An 11,605-nucleotide genomic window follows, 5' to 3' on the forward strand; every position below is an offset into this window, starting at 1 on the left:
TTTTCCTCTTAGAGTTCTTATGCAAATACTAACAAATATGTCTATATATTCTTATTTTCCTTCTTTCTTTCACAAAAGGAGGCATAGTGTGGCATACTCATTTTCATTAGTTACTGTCTTACACTTGGCTTTTAATTTAAAAATACATTATGCAGATTTTTCAGTAACAGTAAAAGCCTTAGTTATTTATTTTTGTTCATGTGCATAGTTTTATTATGTGGATGTATCATAATCTAACCAGTTCTTATTGATGGGTACTTGACTTGCTTCCAATCTTTTGCTATGATAAAAATGCTGCAATAAATAAATTTGTTCATATACCTATGAGTCTATCAACAGGGAAAATTTCCAGAAGTAGGATTACTGGATCACAGGGTAAACAATTTTGTAATTTAATAGAGGTTACCAAATTACTTTCCATAAACTTTATAGCAACTTGTACTTCCACTAGTGACATCTGAGAGGACCTAGTTCCCCATGCTTCCCCAATTATATTTGTCAAATTTTTAGATTTTGGTGATCTGTTTTCAATTTCCATAATGGAAAATGGTATCGCAGAGTAGCTTTCATTAGCAATTTTCATATATTTAAGGATTATTCATGTTTCCATTTCTGTGAACTGATTGTTCATCCTTTGGTCCTTTTCTTATCAAGTTCTAAGAGCTTTTTTTATATGAGGGAGATTAGCTTTTTGCCGTGATTTGAAGTACAATACTTTCCCCCAGTTTGCTTTTTCTCTTTTGACGTTATTTTTTCCATGCAAATATGTTCCCTCTTGTTGTAGTTGAGAATATCAATTGTTTCTTTTATGGCTTTAGAAAGACTTTCCCACTCTAATGGTATAAAGGAATTTACCCTTTTCCTCTAGTCCTCCTCGTGACTTCATCCTTTACACTTAAATCTTTGACGCATTGAAAATGTATCTTAGTGTATGTTGTGAGATCTAGACCTAACTCTGGTTCCAGTTGGCCACATAGGTGTCCCAACACAATTTCATTGAAAAGTCCATCTTTTCTCCACTGATTTAAGATACCATCTTTATTATACACCAAATTCCCATTTGTGTTTGAGTCTTTTCTGGACATTCTATTCTGTTTCAATATATATACGTGTTATATATACATATGTATTTCAATACCCATATTCTGTGTAGTCATACATCATGCCACAATATTTTCATTATTTAGGTTTTATACTACATATTAACATCTGATTGGGTCAGTGCTCCCTATTGCTCATCTCCTGAATTTTCTTGGATCTTTTTGTTTCTTTATTTTCCAAATTTTTAGAGTCAGCTTGTCTGGTTTTCAATTGGAGATATATATATATATATATAAATTGTTATTATAGATTATTATATATGAATTATTATAAGTTATATATATATGAATTGTTTTAAATCTATAAGTTAATTTAGGAAGAATGGCCAACGTTATGGTGAGTCTTTTCATTTTGTTTGATGTTTATGTACTTTGTAAGACTGCTTTAAAGTTTTCCCCGTAAAGATTTTGCACATTTTTATTAAACTTATATCTAGATATTTTCTTTTTCTTTTAATTGTTTTATTTTGAAGTAATTTCAAACTTAAAGAAAAGTTTCAAGAATGATACAAAGATCTCCCAAATTCTCTTCGTTCCACAAAGATTCCCCAACTGTTAAATGTGACCACATTTACTTTATCATTCTCTCCACATATATTTATAATTATTTTTCATTCTGAACCAATTGAGAGTAAGTTACAGACATGGATACCTCATTACTGTTTTAGTATTTCCTAAAAACAAGGACACACTCCAACGTAACTACAGTATAACTATCGAAATTAAGAAATTGATATAATACTACCATCTACCACTATCATCTTATCCAGAGACCCCATTCAAATTTTGCCAGTTGTCCTAATAATGTCCGTTATAGGACTGTGATCCAATCCAGGATTATGTGTTGCATTGGGTTGTTGTGTCCTTCTGTGTAACAGTTCCTCAGTCTTTCTCTGTCTTTCATGACCTTGATAGTTTTGGAGTACACAGGCCAATTTGGGTTTGTGTGTTGTTTCCTCATGATTTGAGTCAGGTTATATATCTTTCCCGGGGATACCACAGAAGTGGTGCTATGTTTTTCTCAGTGCAACATATCAGGAGGCACATGATGTCAATTTGTTCCATTACTGGTGATGTTAACTTGATTAAGATAGCTTATCTCTCTCTACATCACTTGTAAGATAATGTCAGAAAGACTTCTCCACTGTAAGGGTAACTAATAAGTATTTTGTTAGCAATTAGCAATTTATTAGCAATTAATATTAGTTGGCATTCTGTTGTAAGGTAGAGCTTTCCTTTCTCCCTTATTTATTTAAATGAAATCGTTAAATATTTCTATCAGTATGGATTTCTATTGCAGTCACTGTGACTATTTGTTCCCCTTTTATTTGCTATTATTATTTTAATGCCCAGATAGTCTTAGGTTTGGCCAGTGGAGACCCATCAAGTTAGTTCCTGCGTCTTTTTGACATGTTCCTCTCATTCCTGGAGCACTTCTTTATTTGGGTATAAGATGCTCTAGATTCATTTTGTATTTTCCCTGCTCTGGAATCAGTCATTTCTCCAAAAAGTCCTGGTTTCCTTCTGCTGTGGATAATTAAGAATGCAGAAACTAAAAATTCAGAATTCAGAAACTAAAATCTGGTGATGTCTACTCTAGAATGTCATTATTTTGGACCCTCTCAAAGGACAGAGTTAGGAAATACATGTATGTGCATACACACGTATATACATATACACATTTATGTCTATTTCTGTAGCTATCTATATCTCTCTATCCATCTAGCTCTATTAAAACTATGAGTTCACACTGATACCTCCAATTTCAATCCAACACAATACAATTTATTCTAGACTTTCTCCTTTCTGTACTTATAGCCCCCTTCTCCAACATTTATGAAACTTGGCTCTCATAATCCTCAGTATACTTACCTGTCCAACTCTCCTGTATACAACTAATGTCCCTCCCACACTGGCCAAGTGTCCTATCTTCTGGTCCTTGTATCACCAACCACGCAGGCCATGGATGTTAGGGGGAATATTTTCTCTTTTTTATTGCTATTGTAAATGGAATCTTCTTCTTTTATAAATTCTAACTGGTTTTTGTTTACACACTTGAAGTCTATTGATTGCATGTTAATTTTCTGTCATGCTACCTTACACAATCTTCTCATTGCTTGAGTTAGCTTTTCTATTAATTCTCTTTTTTTTTCAGTTATACATCCTGAAAATAGAATCTGCAAACAGAATTAGTTGTCCTTCTCGCTTTACAATTTTTAGACCTCAAATTTCTTTCTCTTTTCTAATTTCATTGACCAATAAAACGTTAAATAGTAGAGGCAGTAGTGGACATTCTTATCTTATTTCTGACTTCAGTGGGAATGCCCCCAGTGATTCCCCATTTAGATGATGGCTGTTGGGCTGAAATGAGTGTGTGTGTGTGATAATCTTTTAACTTTTTATTTTGAAATAATTTTATAAATACAGAAAAGTTGCAAAGATAGTACAGAGAATTCTAGTATACCTTTCACTCAGCTTCCTCTAATGTTAGCATCTTACATAATGATATATTTATAAAAGCTAAGAAATTAACATTGGTATGTATAGAGTTTTTAAAAATCATGGTAAGGAGTCCTCTTTCAGTCTCTTTAAAAATTGGGAACGAGTGTTTAATTTTGGTCAAATGTCTCCTCAGTATACATTTTGTTTTTTTCTTTTAACCAATTAATACGATGAATTAAGTTAATAGATTTCTTTTAACCAATTAATATGCTGTGTGAATTAAGTTAATAGATTTCCTAATATCAATCCATCCTTGCATCTTGAAATAAACCCATGTTTGTTAATCATGCATGTGTCCATGGTATTTTAAATTAACTGTTGGATTCTGTTTGCTAATATTTTATTTAGAGCCTTTACATTGATAGTTATAAGATTGGTCTGTAGTTTCTTTTTTAAAGCAATCTTTATCAGGCATCAGTGTAAATGTTATTCTTAAAAAGAATTTGGAAATTTTCCTTCTAATTTAAGTATCATCAAGATTACCTGGTCTTTAAGGTTTGGTAGAAGTCAGTGCAACGTTGTGTGTTATGCCTTATGGGGTGGGGAGGGGAGGGATTGGATAACTTGCTCTCTTTCTTCTATAGAATTGGTCTGTTTAGATTTTCTATCTTCATTGGGGCCAGATTTGGTAAATTATAGTTTCCTAGAATATTACTTATTCTTCTAGATAGTCAAACTTATTTCTATAGAGTTATGTGAAGTTTTCTTTTAAAATTAAAAAAAAATTCTGTTTTGATCGTTATTCTCCCTTTATTTCTAATTTTGTATATATGTGTTTTATTTCTTTTAAGTCAGCTACTGGCTTATCTCTTCTGTTGATTTTTATTCAACCAACTCTATTTATTTACTTGTTCTACTTCTAACTCATTAAGTCTGCTTTAATTCCTGGTTTTAAAATTTCTCCCAGTGTATGTTTTTGTCCTTTTCCTAACTTTGACTCATATGCTTAATTCATTTGTTTTTATTCTTTCTTTTTTAGTCATATTACTACTTGAGACTACAAATTTTCTTCAACTTTATAGTTTTCAGTGGATTCTAATATGTGTTTTCATTATTGTTGCTCTCTAGAGTTCCTGCAGTTTGACGTTTCCTTTCGACACACAGTTACAAAGGAGTTTAAAATTTTCTGGGAAAAGGAGCTGATTCTGTTCTAATTTTGTTAAAATTTCAATTTTATTCATCTCTACTATTTTTAGGTTTTGGAATTTGAGGTTTTCTTCATGGTATAAATCAGTTTTTCCACAGGTGCTTGAAAAGAAGCTATATTTATTTTTTAGGGTCTTGGATGTCTAAGCAGCAATCAGCTGTATTAATTTTGTCAAAGTCTTCTACAGCAACTCTTATTTTCTACCCATCTAATCTGTTTTGGGCAGAGAGAAGTAAATTAGCCTCCTACAAGCAGTGTTTCAACTTGCCCTGTACTCCTTGTCATTTCTGGTCTGTGAAAATTGTTAATATTGGTTCATAGTTATTCCTAACTTTTATGTCTTTATTGTGAATTGTATTCTTTAACATTATTAAATATCCTTCTTTGGCTTCAATTCCATTTTATCTTATGATAAAATCGTGGCTCCTACTTTTGGTTGGCATTTACGTGGCACACCTTTGTCCATGCTTTTTGAAAAGGAGTATATATATCTTATGGCACAGAGATTTTCTTTCAATAGGTGAGTTAAGCCATTTACATTTATTGATATGACAGATATGTTTGATCTTAACTCTGACATTTTATATTATTTTGTTTTTATAGTTCATATTGTTGTCTTTCATTCTGTGTTTGGTTCTTTTATCTTTTTGTTTTGGTAGTTCTGACTTTTCGTGTGTGTGTGAGGAAGATCAGCCCTGAGCTAACATCCAATTCCAATCCTCCTCTTTTTTTTTTTTTTTTGCTGGGGATGATTGGCCCTGGGCTAACATTCATGCCCATCTTCCTCTACTTTATATGGGATGCCGCCACAGCATGGGTTGACAAGTGGTGCAACGGTGTGCACCCCGGATCCGAACCTGTGAAACCCAGGCCGCTGAAGCAGAGCGTGCGAACTTAACTGCTGCACCACCAGCCAGCCCCAGTAGTTCTGATTTTGAGGAAGGGTAGTTGTTATATTTTTGTTCTATTATTTACCTGTATATAATTTCCTTAATCCTAGACAATATCCATGAGCTTACTTCTATGAATAATGATAACATTGACAGCTTGTCTCCCTTTCCCTCTCCACTCCTCTGCCCCAATTTAAGTCAATAGTATTATCTTTAATACTTATCTTTGTACCATTAAATATGCTTTTACCTCTGACTTGATTTGTCTACTTTAAATAATTTCCTATGACTCTTAGCTGTTACAGAGGAAGCAATCCACGGGCTTATTCTACCTCCCATCAGGGTAGTCTCCTTACAACTCAAAGACTTTCTTTCTCTGCAACCCAAAAGACCCTATTTGTTTCCTTCAAATATGGCATTTCTGTGGGTTTCCCCAGGCAGCCACATCTTTTTCTCTCTCCAAGCAAACCAGGTTCAGGAAGCTTCTGCGCCCGTTTTGTATTCTATGACCTCACCCTAGAGTGACTCTCTTATGTTCATAATGGGCATTTTGCTGCCACTTTCTGAGCTCTGCCGTGGCTAGACCCTCCTCAACACTGTCTCTTCCTTCTTTCTCTGCCAACTCGCGTAAGCTCAGCCCGGTTTGATCTCAGCCCTGTTCTCAGGAGTTTCTTCGTCAACCTTTGCACTTCACAGTGGGCACCTGTTCTTCAGGACATCTATTTTTGCCAAGTCTTCCTGGGATCTGCCACTGATAGGTCCCTCTGTCCTCCCCTGAGTTATCCCCGACTGCTCCCTGCACTCTTTCCTACAGGCCCTGTCCAGTCATTAGGCATCACTGCATACGTTTTCCAGTCTGTACATTTTCTGTGTCTTCTAGTGTCACTGATTATGGAGTTTACAAGGTCCCTCCCTCCTTGTTCTCTTTGTCACTCTGTATGGTTTCCAGGAGAAGGGAAGATATTTGAATCTAAGCTGTGGCCGTGTTAATTCCAGAAGTGAAATCTGGACTTTAATAGGGGATCCTTATGTAGTTCCCTGATAGTCTGTTAATGAGGTATTCAGTATAGTTAGAGTCTCATTTTAACACACTTGGTGGAACTGATCCACTGTAATTTATTTTTTGATCCATTGTATCTTAAACTTGCCAACACGAACTCCTGTTGCTACAATAAAGAGAGAAGGGAATTATTTATTGGTATATGGGTGGTTTGTCCCCCAAACTACATGGACAGAGCTGGCAACACTGTGCTGATATTTTACCTAGTCTTGGACAGCTCCCTTTTGCTTCCCTCAAGAACAGTTTTAAACCATGCTGTCACTCTGTAGACCCTCTACCCTTAATCACTCTTAGCAGAAAAAATAGAAGTCCACAGATGTGAACTCCCCCAGTCTCTCCTTTTCCTACTTAAAAACTTATCCATAATGGCAGCTGTCCTACGTCCATGGCTCACATTCCAGGAAGAGATGCTCTTTCTCACTAGGGCTACAATCTCTTTCCTTAGGTACCACTTTTTGTTTCTGCCACAAGTTTTTAAACTTTATCAGTTATCTTCGTCTCCTCTTGCTTCTTTCACATAAACTCACTTCATCCTGAAACTAAACTTAACCAAACATGCAAAAACATTTCTGTGTATCTTACCCCTTTGAAAGGTTTCTGCTTCTCTTTTCTTCCTTAACAGTCTAAACACAGCTTCCACATCAAGCCCTTGCCATAGCTGCCCGGTTCACTGTGACGGCCTTGCCCTCCGCCACTCACTGAAACTGCTGTTGCCACATGGAAGTCAGCGGTGTCCTAACGACAAGACCCACTCTCCTCATTCTTTTAAATCTTGTGTACCAGCAGCCATTGCCTTGATTTCTAGAATGGGCAATCTGGTTCTACTTGTCTGCTTTCTGCCATCCAAATGTTAAATTTTACTATTCCTCAGGGTTATCATTTTTTCTCACTTCACATCATCTTTCTTTGTGTTCTCATCTGCTTCTGAGTCCAAATAACAGGCAAAAGAGACCCAATTTAGAAGTATTTTAGCAAAGTTTTTCTATTCATGATGTGCACAAGTTCAAAATATCACTTGTTATTCTTTTATTCTTGTAAATGTTATTCTTTTAAAAATAAATTTACCTCAATTTGTAAATATTATGTGTGAAGGTCATTATGAACAAGAAGTTTTCTGGGGAGAGGAGCAGGAAAAAAAATTACTCTTTTTCCAAAAAAGTTTTTACTTACTTGGTATGGGAGCAAGTAAATTGTTAACAGTTTAAATTTAGGTGATAGGTATGGAGCATATTATTTTAATTTATAGAAAGTTTTGGCATTTTACAATTCAGTTCTGTTTTAGACAAATGGGTTTTATCAAAAACAAATTTGAATAAATGTAATACTATGAAACTGTTTAAGTAAGCACACTAGCTATGAAAGCAAAGCAGGTAACTCTATAAAGGAATAAGGTTAGTTACTAATGGTACTAAGATGACACTAGATTTGTAGCTCTGCTATTTGTCTTAGAAAAAGCATTTGAGAATAGAGGAGTTTTTAGTAACTTTATTTTCTATAAATCCATCCTACAAATATTTTTTTCTGCACCTTCACTTCTTTAAAATGAATAGAAACAAAGACACAAGGTTATCTCCATACAGGTTTAGAGTCAGGCAAATTCACCTTTTAAGGAGTTCAGCTCAACCAGGAGAAGTTCTGCGCTTGGCCGCTGAGCAGCACTGGCCCTCCAGCAGCTCTGGATCATCTTCTCGAGTCTTCTCCCAAGAATGGAGTCAGTGAAGACTGCTGCCGAGAGAGACGGCCGCAGGTCATAGGCCACTACAGCATACAGCACGTACTGACGCTCCCCTGAGTAAGGCGTCTCCTTGGTCGTCATCTGCCAGAGAGTGATGGCAAAGGAGTAGATGTCAGCTTTGGGCGTCGGGGCCTCGCCTTTCAGGAGCTCCGGGGCTCGGTGGGTGTACGTGCCGCCCAGGTGCTGAGGAGGAGTCTGGCGGCACAGCACATCTTCCAGCTTCTCGGAGCAACCGAAGTCACCAATTTTGCAGACATCCTGCTCACTGATCAAAATGTTAGCCGGCTTCAGGTCCAAGTGCACAATGCTTTGCGAGTGAAGGAAAGTCAGGCCGTTCACAACATCTAGGGAATACTTCAGACACCTGGCCAAATTGAATTGCTCTCCGGCACCGCAGTGAGGTTCGGCCTTCTGGTCCTCAGGGCAGCTGGTAGCACCGTATATGACTTGGTGTAAAGTGACATTGCCACCAAACTCCATGATTATGCTGCCTAGACTATCAGAGCCCGCAGGCGTGCGCGTGCTGGCAGCCACGACCCGCACGATGTTGTCATGGCGCAGCCTTGCTATGTTGAGCTCAGCCCAGAAGCTGCGCCGGGATGCCAGTCGGTTCTTGGTGCACTTGTTTACTTGCTTGATGGCCACCGGGACCCCATGATAAGTCGCCTTGTACACCGAGCCAAACCCCCCAGCTCCCAACCTCTGCAGGAAGCACACCTGTTCCCAGTCAATGGAGCACCAGGCCAGCCGGCGTGGCAGCCGGGGGGCCCTGGGAGGGGAGCCGCCCAGGGAGAGCTTCCCCGCCCCCCCCGGGAGCTGGGACGGGCTGCTGCAGGGCCGCGAGGCCACCGAGGGCGAGAACTCGCCCGGGGGGTAAGGGCGCCGCGGCAGGGGCGAGGGCATCGCCCCTCAAAGGGCACCCCAGAGTGGCTCAGGGAAGGGAAAAGAAAAGAAAAAACCTCGCGAGTTGGAAAGCATGACCGACCGACTACTCCTGTGCTCCACCCCAGCGTTTTTCTCCTCTCCCTTCATCTGCCCCAAATGCGCCCCATCTGTGCTGTCCTCAGCGCGGGTTTTGGTCAGATGGGGGAAACAATCTGAACGAAGCACAACCACTCCTTTCAGATGAAAGCATTTCCCTTCAACACTTACAGTGAATTCTTATAAAAACTAGCTCTCGGGAAGGGTTCACCAGATACACAGCACTGAGCCTTCTTCTACACTATGTCTTTAATTATTACTAAACAGGCTTTTTTCAAGTCTCAGCCGCTGAGTATCAGTCCTCAGACTAAAGAGAATACAATAGCACAAGGAAATTATTTCACACTTCGCAGGCTATAATGGTGGTCAGTGTTATTCTCCAGCTGCATTAAATCGCTTCCAGCAGTTAACGGCAGAAAGAGCTGAAATACGAACAGCTGACATTTGTTTAACCGATTACAGGGATAATTAGGTGCAACATTCATATATGGATTAAAAATTGTAACCTTAAAGTAATCGATCCAAATAGAATCACTGATACAGGTCAAAACATACATCTCCTAAGTTCGTCAGGGGAAAGGAAAATTCTCTGACACTCCATTCAGCTTATATAGCAAATTAGCAAGACTTCTTAGCAACATGTCGACTTCCCAACAATCCTTCTGCTCCATGGCAGTTCGGCCCACCCAGCAAGCTCACTTGCAAGAGAGATTCTAGACTTCCGGCAATTGAGTTACAGAAGTTTTGAAACCGAGTTGGGGGAGAAAGAAAGAACAAAAATGATTCAGAGCCACGATCAGAGCTTCAAATGATAATAAATATGAATCCTAGGAGAGGAAAAATCTGAAGAAATAAAAATGGCACAGAATCTCTAGTGCCTGTATATAATGTGGAAAACCAGATGTTGAAATTAAATTCAGGGTCTTGCTGTCCAACTGTAAGTTCTTCCTTTCTAATTTTTATAATAAAAAACTAATTTTCATTCCATATCTTTGGAAAAAAGACTGACAATATTACCCTTCATTGAAAAACACAGGAAAATGTTAAGATCCACATTCAAAAAAATCAAATGATTCTAAAACCAAAAGTTCTATTCTGACTTGCTGTACTTAGGTGATGTGTAACCACATTCTTATGATGATAGGTCTATGCTTCTGAAGTATATTGGTTCTGACAAGATACGTTAATAAACACAAGCCATTTACGTAAGCCATTTGAAGTTTATTGAGCCCCGGGATAGGATTTCTATTCTATACTACCATCTGCCTCAGTATGTGATATTGTGTATAATATGTAACTATTTGAGCCTCAATCTCTCCATTTAAGAAATTAGGATAATAATTATTAAACTTATTTATTTCAGAATAAAAGTTGGGGAGCCTTGTCCAGATTAACAACAGCAAAAATCTAAAAACTGTGAACTATGAAATTTTTTAGTAGAAATGCAGTTGTATGCAGTTGTACAAACCCCAATTAGGATGACAGTGAATAGAGTAAAATAAGAAAGTAATAAAATTATATTCTATAACAAGCCTATATTGCAAAATGTATTCAATAGCCATCATAGAATTCTGATTAGGGATCTGAAACTGCTCTATGGTATGAGGAGTGCTGTGAATGTTAGTGGAGTAAGAGCAATAGACTGCCTTAACCTCGTCGGTATTACACGTAACGCAAAATGATGTCACTTGTCATATAATCTTTATTTTTAAGATAACAGCATAAACAACTCACTTTTCGAAGCTTGATTTTATTATTTACAAAAAATATAAGGTATTAAAAACCATGTGGTCCTCTCTACATTCACAAACCCCAAGTTCATTAGATCTGTCATCTGCAACCTGCCCAAGAATATTTCATTGAACATCCATTTTCAAACAGCCTCTGGGGCCAGATGGCCTGGGTTTCTTACTGTCGCCCAGTTTCCTCATCTGCAAGAGGAGGAAAATATGCCTATCTCAGGACTGTTGTGAGGATCAACAGAGTTTCAAATACTTAGATCAAAGCCTGATAAGTAACACCTAAATGCTAATTATTACTTATGAAACTCATAAAAAACAATGTATATGGGTTTATACCAATAAGAAACAGATCTGTTAGTCAGTGTTGGTTTAAAATGTACCCTTCCAGGTGTGAGGTAAATCATTTCATCATAAGCTAAACCAACTTAAAGTTTGAGTCTTTTCTCCT

General features: G+C 37.5%; 1 protein-coding gene across 1 annotated transcript; it reads right to left on the minus strand.

Moving 5' to 3' along the window:
• Window positions 1–8,210: 8,210 nt before the first annotated feature.
• MOS (MOS proto-oncogene, serine/threonine kinase) lies at window positions 8,211–9,337 on the minus strand. Its single transcript, XM_058529008.1, has one exon. The coding sequence runs from the start codon at window positions 9,335–9,337 to the stop codon at window positions 8,288–8,290; it is 1,050 nt and encodes a 349-aa protein (XP_058384991.1). The 3' UTR covers window positions 8,211–8,287.
• Between the last annotated feature and the right edge of the window lie 2,268 nt (window positions 9,338–11,605).

Source organism: Diceros bicornis, chromosome 33 (genome assembly GCF_020826845.1).
Source record: "Diceros bicornis minor isolate mBicDic1 chromosome 33, mDicBic1.mat.cur, whole genome shotgun sequence".
NCBI classification, from domain to species: Eukaryota; Metazoa; Chordata; class Mammalia; order Perissodactyla; family Rhinocerotidae; genus Diceros; species Diceros bicornis.

Coding starts and splice junctions, on each gene's coding strand:
- MOS (XM_058529008.1), bottom strand. CDS start 9,337: ATGCCCTCGCCCCTGCCGCGGCGCCCTTACCCCCCGGGCGAGTTCTCG.